The following is an 18784-nucleotide window of genomic DNA, read 5'->3' as shown; positions in this document are numbered from 1 at the left end:
GCATGTGCTAAATATCAGCAAAACAAAGCAGCATGTGAAACCAATTTTCAGTCATTCTCAGGGCAGTCTGGCTATATTACTAGCAGATCTGGGCTTTTATTGACTGGAATATTTTAGTATGTACTCGTGTGATATTAGATTTAGATTACTACAATATGCTTCATTATATATGTCATACCAAAACGCTACATTGCCAGCAGTTTATTCTAAATTTGGCAGTCCTGGTATTATGGTGGATTGACAGTGGGTTTTCACTTGTATGTTGTCCTGATGTCTCACGGTTGCCTGTTGCTTAGGTTTCATTCAGGGTACAAAATCCTAGAAGTCTGGGTCCTTTGATCCTCTTCAGCAGTGTTTCTCAACCAGTGGTACGAGTACCCTGAGGGGTACTTAAGAGAAGTCTGGGGGGGTAAGTCAACACAACTGCAATTTGGAGAACTGAATTTTTGTTAAGTTTTACAGCCCTTTATTATTTTTGAACTTTTTACACCCAAAAATTTCATCGCCCGCCCGGCTACAATTAAGTTGTTTAAACAAATGTGTTGCAATGGTAGAAAAAAAATTGTTTGAAAACTATAGGTATTGGGGGTACTTATGTTTTTTAAGGGGTATTTTATAAAAAAAAGGTTGAGAAACACTGCTCTTCAGCAATGGTAGTTTGTCCCTGTAGATTTTAGCTCACAACTAGCTTTAGAGGCATTTAGTTACAGAAGGCCTGTCTGAAGTATGAATCAAAATGTAGGCCGTGATCAAACAAGCAAAATTTGGCGACAAGATATTGTTTCTAAATTGTACTTTTAGAATGTTTCCTAACTTTCTTGTTTTTTAGTGTTCTGAATGTATTATGCTATGTCCTTTCCATGCTTTCCACAGTGATTGGAACAAGACTGTGTGTGAACATTCCATGTTGGAGAAATAAACCAAATTGAAGCTCCAAGCTGGAACATAGGATCTACAGTCTTTTTGTGGCCCAAGACCTAGGCTTCGTGCTCTGAAGTGAAGAAATGCTGCAACACCATGAGGCTGAACTTCTAACACTAGCTGTCTTCTGCTAGCTCTCCTTGCTGAATCAGTGTGTAATTGTAAATACATGTATTGATACATGTATATGGATATATTTTTATTTGCTTGCTTTAGAGGAGAAAAATACAAACTTTAAATCACCACTGGGATTATTGCTTCAATTTTAAACAATTTGCAAAGCATTTGTTTACTGTGGCCCTTCATAAGACACTCATAATTTTCTGGTTTTGTGCATGCCTAAAAAGCACAAAACACAAAATGCACATATAGCATACTGTATGTGCTTTATATGCACAAAAACCCGTGTGGTATTTTTTCCAGGTTTGCAGTAAAGTCTAGGTGATCTTTTGACAGGGGTTTTGTTTTGCTTTGTATAATCAATCATAGTTCATTGCTGCTGGTTTCTATAATGAATCATCTTATGTAAAATGTCTCTTAATTGAGGGCTGTCAATATCCATATGACTTTGCCTTTTCTGTTGTCTTACTCCTATGAAGACCTTTGGTTCTGATGGAGGAAGAGTGTGAAAAAGCTTTATTTTTCCCCAGATCTTTATATTTCTATTGTATTTTAGTTATGTAATATGTGCTACAGAATTTATTGAACATTATTCAGAAATTTCTAGATAGATTCTATATGAGGGTGAGAATGTGCCTGAAAACTACAACAGTGATCTGTCCATGTTATGTTACATGTGGACTATAGGTTTCATGAAACGGCAAGAAGGTACCCTGTAATATTTATTAAAGCAAATTGGACTACATAGGACAACATTCCCAGTCTGCAAGAGTGAGTACATTATTTCCTGGTCCTGCACAATTTTGTGTCTCATCTTAATGTAAGCCATGCTCTGAGGTAGGTTTAGAAAATCTGAGTTGCATTAATATTTACTACTTGATCAGAATCTTAACAAAGCTATAAGAATCCAGATTCTAAATGAAAAGTTCCCCTTAGTTGCTGTGAGAACTTGAATGCAAATATCTGCCTGCCTTTGATCTCTGGAAATAGCCATGAGGAATGGACTCTGGGGGCAGAGACTAGTACTCGAGTAGACATCTCGTTTGGTGTCCTTTAGATGGATATAATTCAGATGCATTTCTTGGGCACTTGTATATGTCAGATATATTTTTTTCAAAAGAAAGCTTAAAGTCTTATTTAATATAGTATTGCAGGTGCCTGGAGAGAACTATGTAAGAGTAATTTAATGAAGAGTTGGCTGATAAATGTCTATCTGCACAATGTTGTAAGTAAATTACTCCTTGTGTCTTAGTTTTTTGTATAGAGAGGTGCAAACACACATATATCACATGGTTACACACATACATGCAGATTTCATGCTCTCTAAAACTTTTTTCTCCTCTTATGTTTGCCTTCCTCTAAATGGTGTGCATGGAATATGCCTTATTACAGAATCATTCTGTGTTTGATTTGAATATGTAGAAAAGTGCCTATATGGTAATGCTAGTAAGGCAAATAAGATTAAAATTATCCATGTTTACTACATCACCATAAGCATTTTACATAGTGATGTTAAAAATTTTATACCTCAAATGTTTCATCTTTTTGCAATCAACTGAAAAATGGTTCATTCACCATAGCCACTAATGGGAACTTTACAAAAAGTCCTAAGCCCAAAGTACAAATTACTCCTTATTTGCCATTTCTGGTAACTATCATTCAACACAGGCAAGTAACTGTTTCTTAATTTAATTGGATAGCTTTATTTTACAAACGTATGGAAAGTTTACAAAGCGGTATATAAATCTTAATATCATTAGTTGCATTTGCACTAAATGTGATGTACTTTTGCAATTTATTCTGTAAATAAAATTACACTAAAGATATTTGTAAAGAATACATTTTACTTTTAGATAAAAACACTGATCCTCCACTACAGCTAGCCCTGCCCACTCAGAGTTACAAGAAGCTTTTTATGGGATATGCAAAGAGTAGCTGGTTCAAAGTACTGCCTCTTCAAATAAAAGCTTAGTCTGTAGGCTTTTTCTCGTGTGTAAATGACTATTGAGTATTCATTATTCTCTTTCTTCCAAAAGAGATCTCCAAACCTTTTTGGCCTTTAATCTCTCTCCCGTCAAACATGTGGTCTTTTCTCTGCCAATTAACATGTCACCGTAACCATATGTGGTAGGTACTGTTGATGACCATGAGCCCCCGATTCTATACTGTAATTTTTGTAAGTTAAATCGGTTCATTTTAATTCAGTATATTCAGAAATCAGTGAATGCTACAATCATCTTCAAATGCGAGTGTCCCTTAGCTTCCGTTGTCTGAGAACCTGGCTCTCTCACCAAATTAGATCTTCACCATGACTAGATACAGTTTTGTTGGGAATGAAGGGATGGAGGAAAGAAATTCTTCAATAGTTTTCTGAATCTGAATAATCTCATAAATTTCTTTTTAAAAAAGCCATTGCACCTTTTGAGAGGAAATCACCTTTTACCTAATTGATCTGAGATGATTTATCTGAAGTTTGTGTTGATTTTCTTAAATCAAATTGTCCAATAAACATCTTTCACCAATATTTTTTGGCAGTTGTACAGATTAAGGTGTATTTGAATTGCCACTGTTCATCCACAGACTCAAAACCATAAACCATCTTAGTAACGTGAGTGCATAGAGTGTAGCTCTTTCTCCTGTGATAGCTTTCTGATCCTGGTAAGTTTTAAAAATTAAAAGTTTGCTCTTCCATGTTACAATCACAAATTAAAAACCAGTATTTAAAAAATGGAAAAAGTATTAAAATATTATGAAAAATAGTTCTGGTTTGTAGTTATTTTTAACATTTTAGTACTTTGAAGAAGTAGAAAGTCATGCATAACATTTTAGTAAAACAACCAAAACCTTGCATATTTCTCAGTCCGGGGTCTAAGAAATTAGCCTGTTGTAGAATAGCTATTTTACATTTACTGTGGTCACCTAAGGAAAACATCCAAAGATAAATTGGATTGATTTGTAAAATAAGATTTCCTCTGAGGCATGTTAAACGATGTTACAGGTTACTTTCTCTTTTACCGATAACTCTAAAACTCTCAGTAGGAGAAGGATTTTAAAATACTTATTTGACATTTTTAAGTAACTTAATTTGAATTTGTATCTAACTGGAGAGTTTTATTTATATTAGTTGTGCCAAAATGACCCTGGCTCCATCGCATCTCCCTGAATGTTCTTTGTGCACCTAGAGGGCATGCCCTATAGTTTGGGGATTACTTGTTTAAACTTACCTTTCTTTGCCTTCTCCTTGTTCCTGTACCAAGTGCACCTCTTTCTCCCAAGCGTCTGCTAAACTGTTGTTTATGAAGCATGTGGCTTGCTGGTTACCATTTTGTTTGCATTTCTATGATTGTTTGACTCTTTTTTTCCTATCAATTGCATCCTCCAGTCACACCCATTTGATAGCACTGGGCCCAAAGAAAGATATAGCTCTTAGAACTGTGGTGCATACAAGCTCTTAACTACTAGTGATAGAAATGTAGCCAAAACAAAAACCAGGACTATGTAGCACTTTAAAGACTAACAAGATGGTTTATTAGGTGATGAGCTTTCGTGGGCCAGACCCACTTCCTCTCATCACCTAATAACCATCTTGTTAGTCTTTAAAGTGCTACATAGTCTAGTCTAGCTGAAACAAAACCAGGACTAACATGGCTACATTTCTATTACTATCCTATAGTGAAGGAATTAGTGATGAGAAAAGCAGCTTTCTGGAGCAATTTCTCATTTTAATCTTTCATAATAAATAACTTAATGGCGGGAGCAGCCAATTCATTAGAACAATTCATGAATAACCCTCACATTATTATCTAAACCAGTGTGTCCCAATTTTATTTGGCCACGGAACCCTTTTAAACGCAAAAGAATTTTGCAGAATCCCTAATAACAGTCTAAAATATGGACATCAGTGCTGAGTAGTGACATTGTCACCACTCTCTGGCTAAGCTGGCATTACACAGGGACATTTATCATGGCAAACACAAATGAAAATTGTTTTCAATAAAATTAATGAATTTTTAAATATTAATTATTTTTAAATAATAAAATGTTATTGCAATGGAATTTTCTTGTGGAACCCTGGGATTCCATGGAACACCATTTGGGAAACACTGATCTAAACAAAGCGCTATCTTGAACTACATAACATTAGTTTCAAGAACTCATCCTGGGAAGAGAGTAAAACTCTTCCATGACCTCAACAGTCACATACAGGTTAGCTAAAAACAAGTTTAGAAAATTAATTCAAATTTATTTAGTTTCCCAGTCATTTAAAAAGCTTTTTCTTCCTAAATTAATTTTTAAATTTTTTTGAACAAACCTTACAGAAATTTTAAAACAATTTCCACCTCAGATATGCTCTTGCCTGTTTGATTTATTAGAGGATTTCTCTTTCCTTCACTCACTTTTTCACTGTCTCTGAAGTGAAATATGAACACACTAACTTTCAAGTTTGTATTCAGCTTTAAAGTAATTCTTTTGAGCAGTTGGCATTGGTAATTAGGAGATAAATTTGCCCTTTCTTAATAAGAACCAATACAATTTTCAAAGCTGTAGTGTATTACCTATGGAAAAGATTAATTTGAAACCATTACACATCTTTTCTTCTTTTATAGACAAGTCAATAGAGGGAACGGTGGCAGCTGAGCAAGACCAAGAGATACCTGCATATGTAGACCCATGAATGGGTCTTCTCAGACTTTTACTGTTCTAGTATTTATGTATTTTATTTAAAAAATAGTGATTATGCATTCTAAAAATTACCCTGTGGAACTCAGTCTAAGAGCCATTAGCATTCTTGAGCTTAGCAGAATCTTTAAAAAAAAATGCATTCGAAGATTGTACAGGCCAAAGATACTTAAAAGTAATGAAACTTCTTGTTTTGCAAATAAGCTAACCAGGAACTGTAAATTGTGAAGTCTCTCCATTCCATTTAATCTTGAAGAGGTGTCACACTTAATACTATACAAACATAAAGCATATGTTTATTCATTGTCTGAATATCTGCATGGATTGTCTGTGTACAGCACTTAGGACAGTGGAATTCTAGTCTATGGTATATCAGAACAGCAGATTATTTTGTACAACGTACTAATTATATTTTTTTCCGTAGCAAAACCACATTAAAAGAGGCATTTGCACTGGAGTTACCATTCTCTGGATAGAAACAAGTGGAATTTTTTCTCCACAATAAAAATAGGTGCTGAGGATGAAAATGAACAAACTGTACACACACACACACACCTTCAATGTAAAAATGTAGTGCTATATAGCTGTGTTGGTCTCAGGAAATGGGAGATATAAGGTTAGTGAGGTAATATCACTTGTTGAACTAATTACAGGTGGGGGGAAGGGGGAAAGTGAAAAGTTTGAGCTACACCAAGCTCCGCTTCAGAGCTGGGGAAGTAATTTAAAAGTCATAGCTAAAGGTGGAATAGATTAAGCATAAGGCGTTAACATACATACATACATTTCACCTTGTATTTAGCTGTGGCTTTCCTGTTACCTTTGCCAGGTCTGGAGAGCTCTGTGTATATTTAAAAGCTTCTTTCACCAACAGAAGTTGGTCCAATACAAGAAATATTACCACTTTTGCCCTCTGAGTCAATGAAGAAGAGCACATTGTGTCCAGTGATACAGCAATATCAGTGGTACTCAAGTTATGTGAGAGAAGCCACTCTCTCAGCCACCATGAACCAAAAGAGCACCATGACTAGTTTACCCTCTGCACCATTCCACCAAATATGTAGACACACAGATTAAATATACAAGTATAAATATAATACTTTTTTCAAATATTCAATACAACCAAAATATTTTGCTTAAACCATTAGTTGCGTAAGCACACCTAGCTGTTTACATCTCTTGTATCTTCAGCTCTTGTGCTGGGATCAAGTAGAGGTCTTTCTCCAGGATGAGCTGTGAATTAGCTGTTCTCTCTGGGAGGGAGCCGTGGAGAGCCACATGCAGCTTGCAAACTGCAAATTGAGTATGGCTTGATCTATATCTCAGGCAAAAGATTAAAGAGTCTGAGTCTATGTACCATCAGGAGTTTAGCCTCCAAAACCATTTTCAAATAGACATGTACTGTTTCCCATTTAGGGTATTAGAGGCTACGTCTACATTGGCATGATTTTGTGCAAGAACTCTTTTGCAGAGCATCCGTGCCAGTGTAGACGATCTCTTGCGCAAGAAAGCTCTGATGGCCATTTTAACCATAGGGCTTTCTTGCGTAAGAAATTCATGCCTGTCTATACATGTTGCCTCTATTCCTGAGCCAGTGCACTTATTCCTGAGCCGGAGCATCATAGTTCTTGTGCAAGAAGCACTGATTTCATACATTAGAACATCAGTGTTCTTGCACAAGAACTCGCAGCCAGTGTAGACAGGCAGCAAGTTTTGGCACAAAGGCAGCTGCTTTTGTGCAAGATTGCACCAATGTAGACACAGCCAGAGAGTGTTTTCTGATGTATACAGAAGGTGTAAATATAGAAGACAAAAAGCATATCTTAAAAGGGTACCATATACCCTGAAAAATAATAACATGCTTGAATACAATAGGAATAGGTTTATTTCTTGAGTGAGATAATAAAGGACACTCAGTCCATTTTGGGCCCATGAGAAAAACTACATTCTGTTCCTAGGAAAATAATCTTAAGACAGGGTCAATTGATATCAATCAAAAAAGAAACTTTCATTTTTACTTATTTTCCTAAAGAGAAATTGAGCGGCATAACCATTAAAATACAGTGATTTGCAACTACCAGCGATAGCCTTTGTTAAATTCAGTACTTCTAATTAACACATCTGTTTAACCAATAACATACCCTAATGTCCATTTATTCAGGTTCTCAGTTTTCTTGTCAGAAAATGAGAAATGATAATTTACTGATTTTTTTTTAACTCATTTGTGTCAAGGGGCATTTGGATGGGTGTTTGAATCAAATGAACAAATGTTTAAAACAGCTTTCTGAAATAAAACAACCTTATGCTAGATACATAACATGTTATGAAGCAATTTTTCTTTATTTAAAACCAGACAACTTTATCTAGTGTTGCCCAGGTGCTTAAGGGCAGGGGCACTGGTGGTGGGGGGGGTGAGGAGGGCTCAGGACAGGGGGTCCCATCCAGTGGAGTTCCACTCCTTCCTCTTCCCCCCCACTCCATCCAGTTCTGCAGCCAGGGACTGGGAAGTGAGGGTTTACAGCAGGAGGCCACTTACCCACTTTGGTGGCAGGCAAGATGACAGAGCCCCAACCCTACTGGCCTCTCTCTTGGTGGTGCCTGGAAGGTAGGAGGCAACCACCAGTGGTCCCTCTACAATATAGCCCTCAGTGGCTGCTCTCAGTATCATGTCTGTCCATCCTCTGTGCTGCATATTATGGAAACAGTCCCAGTCCTGGGACTTCCCATTTTCTTGGCACAACCAACCCAATCTTGGTTTAAGTTGGGGTAAGAGGAAGCTGCATACCAAAGTTGGTGGTCCTAGCTCATACTATGTAGGAGTTTGTGAGCAGATGCACATATTTAAAATATATAGAAAATGTACCCACCATTGCTTAGGTTCTTAATTTCCTTTTTTGGAAAATAAACTGAAAAAATACATGGTTCATTTAAATCACTGTTCTGGGCTGAGAATGAGGGGGTCAGTATGCAGTCTGCCTTGGGGAGAGAGGAAAACCCCAGCCTTCTCTCACCACAGCAGCTTGGGGCCAGAAGTGAAACATGGCTCTCTGTGGCTGCTGCAGCTCCAGCAGGCACAGATGGGGGAAGGGATGCATTTCTCTAGCTGGGCCAGATACAGGTTCATCTGCCCCCTGTGCTCTTCAGCCAGTGTGAAGAATGCAGCAAACTCTGCAGTTTCCCTTCGCTCCCTGACAACAGAGAACAGCTAGCAATGTTCCTGTGCAAGATGGATGGGAGAGCTTGAGCCCTCCTCCCTCATTAAAGGGAACCTAGGGGGTAGGGGACTCAAGTAGTCCTGGAAGAGGGGGTACTCCCCACCTGCCCAAAACAGCCTTTTTCACCTGCCTGGTGATTGTCTACAACTGACATGGTTAGGTCCAGTGATGGTATCTCCAGAGTAAATATGTGGACAAAGCTGGCAACGACGTTTGTTACAAGGGAAAGTTCCAGTGTTAGTGTTAATGTGATATGTTCTATGGTTGTTAGTGAGAATCTTTCTGAGGTTAGGTGGTTTTCTATAGAAGAGTACAGGTCTGTCACCCAGAGCCTCTCGGAGCGTAGCATCATGTTCCAGTATACAATCAAGGGCTCATATTCCTGTATGTCCAGCAATGTGATATGCCATCATGTACCAGCAATGTCCCGCTGCCATGTATATTGCACGTCACCAAAGAATTAATGCTCACAGATCAGAAATCTCCACACACACAAATCCGTCAGCCAGCATTTCAGTCAAACTGGCCATTCCCTTAAAGGCCTTACAACATGCATCTTTCAACAAAAAGACTTTAACACCAGATCACAGAGGGAAACCTCAGAATTGTATTTATGCTAAAATTTGACACATTGTGAATGGGCCTTAATTGAGATAATTATCTTACAGATTACAAAGACAGCCTCCTTGCCTTTTTATATTCATAGTGACCCCAGATTGCTTACTGTAAGTCAATTTATTTCCTCCTTGCTTGTCACTCCCCCCTACCCCCTTCTGTTCTATGTAGCTGATGTCAGTTTGTACTTTTTTCATTGTATCCCTCTGTAATATAATGGTCATGCCAATTCACTTTCAGAATATGATCTGAGGAAGTGGGTCTGCCCCACGAAAGCTCATCACCTAATAAACCATCTTGTTAGTCTTTAAAGTGCTATGAGACTTTTTTGTTAGTCTGATCTTGGTAAAACAAACACAGCTACCTCTCTGTTACTATTCTGTCAAAAGCTGTCCCTTTCTCCACCTGTTACCGCAATGAGGTTATAACTACCCAGTCCCCATTTCTCATCCCTTGCTGCCCCCAATGGTCATTATACAGTATAACTGTCCCTGCTAGTAAACCTCTCCCTTTCAGTTTTATGACAAACAATTGCATTGCAGGCATATCCCATTGTCTTACTACAACTAAACCTTTACTTTGCTTTAAAGTATGATGAGGAAGCTGCATACCAAATTTCGTGGTCCTAGCTCTTACTATTTAAGAGGAGTTCTTGAACAAAAACAGATGGACAAACTTTCAAATATATATTAGATTAGTGGTCTCCAACCTTTTTAAGCATGAGATCACTTTTTGAATTTAAGTGCAACCCAAGATTTACCTCAAACCCAAATATCCTTATGCTGCCTCCTTTGTGCCCCTTTCCCAAGGCTTCACCCCTGCTCACTCCATCGTCCCTCACTTTCACCAGATTGGGATGCAGGTTCTGGTCTTGGGTTAAGGGATTTGAAGTGCAAGAGGAACTCTAAGCTGAGCTTGGGGAAGGCAGTTGGGGTGCCAGAGGGAGTTCTAGGTGCAGGCTTTGGGAGCGTGTTTTGATGCAGGAGTGCCTGGGGCTAGGGCAGGTGCTTGGAATGGCTGGGTGTGGGGGAGGATCCATGACTGGGTTAGGGTTTCAGGATGTGGGCTCCAAATGGGCACTGCTTACTTCAGGTGGCTCCTAGGTGGTGGTGAAGTGAGGCTAAGGCAGGCTCACCCCTGCTCTGGCCCTGCACCTCTCCCAAAAGCAGCCAGCAAACTCCCTTCATCCCAAACCCTATTGTTTCCCCTCTCTGCTCTGTGGAGCTAGCATACAGGGTGGGAGTGAGGGCATGCTGACATTAGTGCTCCTCTTCTCCTTCCTCTGCCCTGCCCATTAAGCAGGAGGCTCCCTTGGTGGGTGGAGGCAGCTCCAAGGCAAAGGGCAAGAGATGTGCAGCAGTAGCAGGATGGGCAGTTGAAATGCCTGCACTTGATAGCCTCTTGACCAAACCCGTCAGGATCATGTCAGAGGCTCCAAGATCTACCAGTAGATCCCAGTCTACTGGTTGGTGACCACTGTACGGCTGTGTCTACCTTGGCAAGATTTTGCGCAAAATCTTGCCACCTGCCTATACTGGCCACGAGTACTTGTGCAAGAACACTGACGTTCTAATGTAGGAAATCAGTGCTTCTTGTGTAAATACTCTGACACTCACGCTCAGGGATAAGCTCTCTTGCGCAACTGTTCTTGTGCAAGAGGCCAGTGTAGACAGGCAAAGTTAATTTCTTGCACAAGAAAGCCCGATGGCTAAAATGGCCATCGGAACTTTCTTGCGCAAGAGAGCGTCTACACTGGCATGATTTTGCGCAAATACTTTTAACGCAAGAGTTTTTACGTTAAAGTATTTGCGCAAGAGATGTGCTTTTGCGCAAAAGCATCCATGCCAGTGTAGATGTAGCCTACTAGTTTAACTTGAAGGATTAGCTCTAAGAAGTGAATTGGTTGGTTTTGGTTAGTATGGGCCAGATTGTCAAAAGTATTTAGATGCCTATATTCTTCAAGAAGGTAGAACTCGTCCTTTTACACCTTTTTATTAATAAACTGGAAGAGGAAAACAAATTCTGGGTTTTTTCAAGTCCTAATTGGTGTCTCAACTTTGAGTCATTGAACTGAACAGAAAAAATGTCCCCTCTGTACCTACATAAAAAAAATCACTATTCTCAAAGGGTAGTTTAGCACTTTATTTCAAATGCTGAAGGCAGTGACTTCCACCAGTTCATTGGTCTGACTTCAAAACTGAGAGCTAACATGTACTACTTGATTATTTATTTAAATTTTAATAGATTATAGTAAGGTTAGGCATAAGCCTTGATGCAAATCTAAAATTAAATTTGATACAAGATGTGCTAGGACTCTAGATACATAGATGCCTGCACCTGTACTATGAAATATAGCTTCAATAGACTGAGAATTGTTGGTAGCACTCCCTATTCAGTTACCTTAGCTGCAACTGACATCTTCATTGGTCACTCACATGCCCACACCAGTTTTTGTGCAAATGCTGTATCAGTGTGCCAGCTGGGATGTGATGTTCTGCTTACCTCAAAGCACTTGGTAGTCACCAAGAATAATTTATTCTGGCCAAATTCCATCATGGATAATTCTACTGTCCACCTAGAAGTCCTTTGTGCAGTTTCATCTAAATGTGATATTCTTCATCAGAACCTATCCTTAACTGTACTGTTGTACTGCTGTATGCCATTCCACTAAAACAGAGTTCTACAGCAAGGGTGGAAGTGAAAAGATTGCTCTGTGCATGTTAGGAAACATTCACAGTTAACCTAGTATATCTTTACTGGCATTAATGATAATTTTTTCAATAAAGTACAATTGTAAAGTTACTGTACGTTATCATAAATATTAGCCCTGAAAGAAGTCAGCCGAAAGACTTTTTCTGGAATTACAGTAACAAATACTTATTATTTGACTACAGAACTCAGAGGCACAGAATAAGGACTTGTTTAAACAAACATCTCAGAATGGTTAACAACAAAATGATCAAAACAGTCAGGAGTTCTGTGCACCTGCTGGTCAAATTTTTTTTTATTGACCCCCAATTTTACCACAGCAGAAAACTGAAGGAAAAAATTGCTAATAGTAATACACAAAATTCAGGTGTTATTTCACTATGATTTAACTCAGGCATCAAAGTATTCAACCAAAAACAAAACAGAAATATGAAGTAATGTAAATTTGGTGCCCAGAAATTTGGTTTTCCTAAAACTGACTTTTTACAAAACCTTAGATGTACAGAATTTTTTAAAATACCACTTTTAAATATCTACAAGCTTCTTCTGCAGACATTTACAAATAGGTAAGAAGCAGAAAAAGGAATTGACTAGAAATCAGAGAAACTGATCAGATTATTTTCATAGGCCCAGTTTACTGAAGTACCTAAAATAAATAGTCTTAAAAGTAAGTTATGTTTTGAGAGTTCAGTTTTGAAAACCAAGTCCTAACTAAGGAAACTAGCTTTTAAAAAAAAAAAATCTATATTTGTTGAAGGGGTAACACCTTTTGCCTGAAAAACTAATTTTCATCTTATTTGTAACACTAGCAGATAAACTAACACCTAAGATTGCTAAGTTAAAAAAAAAAAGTGGGAAAAAAATACATTCCTCTTTTGGCAACAGCGTGCAGTCAGCTCCACTGTATTACTGATTCTGATAGTTGTATTTCCTGTCTCATGAAATAATATTAAGACATCTCTCCTCCATTATTTGGAGAATGAAACTGGTATATAAACTCTTGTCCAGTCTTTGCATGAAGAGGCTGTTAGAACTAGATTATTTGCTGAGTCCTTTACATGAGCCTTTTGGGGTCAATTTTCTCCAGATGAACTAAAGGCTTTAGCTGCTCAGCAAAGTTTCGCATGTCATCAGACACTATGTCTTGTCCTGCTGGAGCTACAACACTCAGCTCCACAAGGTAGGAGAGAGACAAGGGCTCAATGCTATCAGTGTTTCCTGGAATCAGGATGCGAAAGATCTTGTACACTACAATCTTCATGATACCCTTGCGGAACACATGGCCCTTGGCAACAAACTCATGGTCCATGCGGAAGCCCATCTCCACCAGAAAGTCAGTAAGGTTCTCTGATGTGGCAATGTCAACACAGTTGCGCACCAGAGCATGGCGGTTTTTGTCTCCCATTTCTGGCTGTCCCAAATAGCGCAAGTGCCAGGGTGTTCCAGTTTTGTCCATGGAGCGCCGTGCCCTCAGGACAAAGGGACTAGCCTGCTGCCCTTTCAGGAGGAACACCATCTCATGATCCAGAAACGTCTCAGGTTCCATGTTGTCACACAAACCACGCAACCGGTGAAGGAGGCTCTCTAGGCTTTGATCCAAAACACTTCCTGATTTAAAACAAGATAATTATTTCACCACTGAAAAGCTTACTATTGTCACAAAGATTGCATGGTTACTTCCAGCAGTGCATGGGATATCCCAAACTATCTCACCATATTAAAAAATAGGAGCAAATAAGCAAACAATGCTCATTTTTCAAAAAGCAGAGGCTGCAAAAGCTGCAGGAAATATATACACAGTGCTCTTTCTCTGGGAATCTCAAAGCATTTTACAAAAGGAGGATTATTCCCTTATTTTATATTTTCTAGAAAAGGAATCAGAGGTGTACAACACCTGAATGACTTTGCCCAAGATCAGACAGTAAACAACAGTCAGGAAAATAACTTAGTTCTAACTGCTTGAACACACTCCCTACACATCAAGGACCTGAAGGTGCACTGCTGCTGGTTTTGAATGTCTGCATGCTGCACTGTAACTACAACAGCAGCACACAGACGCCAAGAAAGTTAATAACTACAAAGAAGTTTATCACCAAATCGTTCAGAGGGATTTGCCACAGAACCAAAAACTACAAGGGCAAGAGCAAAGCCCAGAACAAGTCTGCACTAAGGGACTATCCTGCACCAAAAAGGAGTTTGGAAAGGGGAGGGGGAGACGGTCCCTAGGAGTTCCTCTTGGAGTCCAGGAGTTAGTGCACGGTCAGAGCCAGATCCCTGCTGCTGGAGCGTTAAGCCCTAAACGTCAACCTCTTCCAGAAAAGGACCTTCTCGCGGTATGGCCGCCTCTTCCCCAACTGCAACGCCTGGGGCGCAGGCAAGCTGGGCGTGTTCAGACGAACCTCGCGGCCTGTGGAACCCGAAATCAAACGCACCTTCCCGCCGTCTTACCTTGGAGTAAATACTCCATCATGTTAATGGTGCCGCCAGTGACGGGCATCATGGTAACGGGCGGGGCCTCCATGGCTTTGGCTTCCCTAGATGAAGCACAAAGAAACCAGGCCCATGACTGCAGCGGCCGGCCAGGCGCGGGGAGCCCCCCGACACGGCGGAGGGGCCTGGGAGGGGGCGCCCCCCGCAGCCCGAGGGGGACAAGCGGCGCAGCCCGGCTCCAGCCTGCGGCTCGGCGCAGGGAGGGGGCGCGTGGGAACCGGCCCGGGAGGGTCCTGGGGCCCCCTGCGCAGGGCGCACGCTCCCCACTCACCTCTAGGGCGCCGCGCTACACGGGCTGCTCCCTCGCGCCCAGCTCCGCTCCGCGAACCCCACCTCCACCGCCCAGGCCCAGCGGCTTCCTGCGCATGCGCCGCAGGCAAGCGGGCGGAGTGAGGCGGCGGGGCGGGGTTCGGTTTAGTGCGCGAGATGCCCCCCCCCCTTTAACCCCGCCCGGCCCCCCTGGGCTGCCCCTCCCCCTCGCCTTGCCCGAGGCGCCCCAAAGAGGCTGAAGTTGGTTCTCTGGCCCAGCTCCTTAGCGAGAGGGGGAAGAACGTTCTGGGGTAAGAGTCACGCGTCAGAAATGGCGCCCAACGGGCGGGCAGGCGCGCGAGGGAACGGTCCTTACTGCAGCCGCCACGCAGCCAGGGCCCGGGGCCCAGCACTGTGGGGCCCACAGTTTCTGAACCAAAGTTAGGCCCACGTCAGCCACGCCCCCGAGCCCCATTCGCCCCACCCCTCCAGGCAGTGCGGCCCGGCCCGACGGCCAAGCGAGCAGACGCGAAGGGGGCTCTGTGACCCCGCTAAGAGCTCTCCCCTGTCCTCCCAGTAGCGATGGGTCTGGCCCCCGCATGCAACTGTACTGCAAGAGCATTCACTTGCATTGCATTAGCGCGAGGGGAGAGGCTGAGGGACTGTTCCCGCTCAGATTTTCCTCCCACAGGCAGAGTGAATTTTGTCTTGTGCATCAGTATTGAGTTCATGGGCGCTTGTTCCCATGTGCAAGGGTGGATGAGGATTTTGCGGGGCCCAGGGCAGCACAATTTCATGGGGCCCCCCCTTGGACACAGCGCATGTGCCGTGCGCAGGGCTTCTTGAAGCGCAGGGCCCGGGGCAGCTGCCCCACTCGCCCTGCCCTATATCTGCCACTGCCAATGTGTGCCACTGTGGCAACCAAGTTATTATTAAATATCTTGTAAACCTCTCCCTTTTCCCTCCGCTAACATGTCTCCCACCCTCCCTTCGCCCCACTTATTCCCCTGGTGCCTGCTGCCCTCCACCCCTCACCCTCCTCTGCTGTCCTAGCTCTTGCCCTTCTCACTCCCCTCAGCCCTTTGGGGACCTACCCCCCTTCTCCTGCACCAGCCCTGTGTCCACTCCTCCTCTAGCCCCACTCTGATCATCCGTAGCTACCCCTCCCCATCCCCTCTCCTAACACCTTCCTCTACCCCCCTGCCCTTCCTCTCTCCTCTGGTGTCCGTCCTTCCCCTCCCAGTGTCTGCCTTTCTGCTTCACTCCCACAATCTCCTGGCACCTGCATCTTCCCTTACCTCTGCGCTTTCATGGTACCTCCCCCTTCCCCTGTCCCTCCCTGGTGCCCACCCCCTCACCACTCTCTGACTCAGTTCTCTTCATGCCCCTCTGTGCCCTCACACATGACTTGCTCCATCCCCTGCCTTCCTTATGCCCACCCCTCCTTTCAATGCCTCTTCTCCAGGCACACACTCCTCCCCTCTCCTCTTCCTTCCTCTTGCCCCCATTGTCTCTCCCCTCTCGTCTCCCACCCCTGCTGACTTCTCCCCTCCTGTCTCCTCTTGGCCCCCTAGCATTTCTCTCTCCTCCATCCTGCTGCTTGGTGCCTTCCCCTTTTTTCTCCTGCCTTGGTCCCCCACCTCTTCCCTCAACACAAGCCCCTTCCTCTTATTTCTTCCCCAGCCCCTTCCCTCACCTTATGCCTTCCAGAAAGCAGTTTGCAGGGCTGGAGCCTGCAGTCTGGCCCTAGAAGCCCCCGCAGCTCCTGCCGCTCCCGGGGCAGGACTGCATGCTGGGACGGCAGCAGAGGCCCCCTGTGGTGCTATTTTTAGTGCTGCAGACTGCCAGCTCCAGTTGGAGTCAAGCAGCAGCAGCACAAGGCCCGTCCCAGCGAGACTGCCCAACTGGAACACACCTCAGCTGTTTCCGTTAAAAATATTTGCGCAAGAGAGCATCTATACTGGCATGTACCTTTGCGCAAAAGATTTGCTTCTGTGCAAAAGCATCAGTGCCAGTGTAGACGCTCTCTTGCACAAGAAAACTGCGGTGGCCATTTTAGCCATCGGGCTTTCTTGCACAAGAAATTAACTTGGCTGTCTACACTGGCCCTCTTGAGCAAGAATACTTGCACAAGAAGGCTTATCCCTGAGCGGGAGCGTCGGAATATTTGTGCAAGAACCACTGATTTTGTACAGTACAAACTCAGTGTTCTTGCGCAAATACGGCCAGTGTAAACGTGGCAAGATTTTGCGCAAAAGCAACTGCCGGTCTCCAAAGCAGCCCAAAGGATAAGGAGGTGGTGCCACCAAACCAGGACCCCATGCAGCAGAGGCAGTCCCACAGGGGGAGGGAGAGAGGGATGGGCCATGTGCCACCAGAAGCTGGCCCAGCTTCCCTATGCGCCCTGCTGCGGGGGAGAGGAGGAGACTGCCGTGCCACGCCAGTGTCTTTATCAAGTAGTGAAATATCCAGCAGGGCTTTCCGGGACATTTCACTACTTGATGGGGCACCAAGTCAGAGTATTTAAAATCGGGACATATGGTCACCCTACCCATGGCTGGCCCCATGAGAGTCTGTGTCCCAGCCCCAGGCTGCTCATCCTGTTTTGAAGGAGCGGATAGAAACTGCAGAAAGAGCTCAGGCTGGCTGGGGCTAGGGGAGGATGGAGTGTCCCAGGCAGACTTCAAAACGGAAATTTTTTTGCTCAACAAGTTTTGCTGCTATGGGAAAGGGGGGTGGGAGGGAGAGCATGTGAGGGTTTCTCAAAAATCAAAAAGGGGTTGTGATGCCAAAAAGTTTGGGAACCACTGTTCTAAATGAACCACTACATAACCCAAAGATTACATCTTCCACAGTATGGTACCAATGTCACACCTCTGTCCCTCTTCTATACTGTAGCTAGGGCTTGCATAAGGAGCTGGGTTTTGACTGACTACATGACAAAACAAAGCCTCAAATCACCCCAAGTGACATTCCACATGGCCATCAGATTGTTTTGAAGGAGCTGGGATATGTCTCTCTCTACCCTCCAAATGCTTCATTCTTAAACATCACTTCCATAGGATGGAGTAAGGGTCTCAAACTCCCCACCTACAGACCAACCCTAAATAAGTGATTGCGCAAACCAGCTCCAGACTTCTGCGAGGGGCAGTCCATTAACACCTCCAACCCCCGCTCCTTCCTCCATGGCACACTGTCCTCAGAGTACATGGCTGTGAGGATCACAGGGTGCCTGATGTGCATGATGGCAGCAGTTCCAACCCCTCCTCTCGGAGCTTCCCATGGCATCAGGAGCTATGGGGAAGTGGAGCATACTGGGTGGGTGCACTCGCTCCACTTCCCCTACAGCTCCTGATGCCACAGGGAGTGCTGAGGGGGTGTGACTGCTGCTGGTGGAGGTAATTGCCAGGACAATGGCAGGATTGGCCAGGCTTGGGGGCTAGTAACAGACAGGCCCTCCCCAACCTGGATTGTGCAATCACTCCGGCAGGCCCTGGCCCATGGGCTGCGAGTTTGAGACCCCAGGTGTAAACCATCCATGACAGGTGTTTGTCTAACCTGCTCTTAAAAGTTCTAGCCAGAGTGCAAAAGTGCATTTTTGTGTCTAGGGTCACACCTCTCTCTTAGATGACCATCAAAGACTTTGCAAAAAATTTCTGTTTGAGCACACCTCTACCCATGTGCCAAATGCTAGACAAAAAGTCTTCTTTTTTGAAAAGTGCTAAGTGTCCAAGATCGGCCTCAATGAAAAGTGTTACATTTCTGGGATTGTTCACATACTGTCCTTT

At 43.1% G+C, this 18784-nt stretch overlaps 3 protein-coding genes across 5 annotated transcripts in view; 2 read left to right on the top strand and 1 right to left on the bottom strand.

The window, feature by feature from the left end:
- The window catches only part of CERT1 (ceramide transporter 1), a 131163-nt gene extending 128296 nt beyond the window's left edge, over positions 1-2867 (top strand). For both annotated transcript variants that reach the window (XM_006124267.4, XM_006124266.4), the window contains one exon: positions 874-2867. The gene's annotated coding sequence lies outside the window, so the exon portion shown is untranslated. The remainder of the gene's footprint in view (positions 1-873) is intronic.
- An 8805-nt stretch (positions 2868-11672) lies between these two features.
- On the bottom strand, positions 11673-15157 carry MED18 (mediator complex subunit 18). Its single transcript, XM_075932301.1, has 3 exons — positions 15019-15157; positions 14706-14791; positions 11673-13865 (listed from the first exon to the last, which is right to left on the bottom strand). Exons 2-3 carry the CDS (start codon positions 14776-14778, stop codon positions 13312-13314), a joined length of 627 nt encoding a protein of 208 aa, XP_075788416.1. The 5' UTR covers positions 14779-14791; positions 15019-15157; the 3' UTR covers positions 11673-13311.
- Positions 15158-15186: 29 nt separating this feature from the next.
- The window catches only part of ANKRD31 (ankyrin repeat domain 31), a 195420-nt gene continuing 191822 nt past the window's right edge, over positions 15187-18784 (top strand). Inside the window, exon 1 of one of the 2 annotated variants that reach the window (XM_075932280.1) lies at positions 15187-15307. The gene's annotated coding sequence lies outside the window, so the exon portion shown is untranslated. The remainder of the gene's footprint in view (positions 15308-18784) is intronic. The other variant, XM_075932281.1, reaches the window with a different exon arrangement.

Source organism: Pelodiscus sinensis, chromosome 6 (assembly GCF_049634645.1).
Source record: "Pelodiscus sinensis isolate JC-2024 chromosome 6, ASM4963464v1, whole genome shotgun sequence".
NCBI classification, from domain to species: domain Eukaryota; kingdom Metazoa; phylum Chordata; order Testudines; family Trionychidae; genus Pelodiscus; species Pelodiscus sinensis.
The sequence above is the reverse complement of the archived record's forward strand: the minus strand, read 5'-3'. Positions and strand labels throughout refer to the sequence as shown.

Bases quoted from the DNA above. Each gene is read 5' to 3' on its own strand.
- MED18 (XM_075932301.1), bottom strand. From the start codon at position 14,778: ATGGAGGCCCCGCCCGTTACCATGATGCCCGTCACTGGCGGCACCATT. The intron at 13,866-14,705 runs GTAAGACGGCGG...GTTTTAAATCAG, and splicing joins GATGGAGTATTTACTCCAAG to GAAGTGTTTTGGATCAAAGC.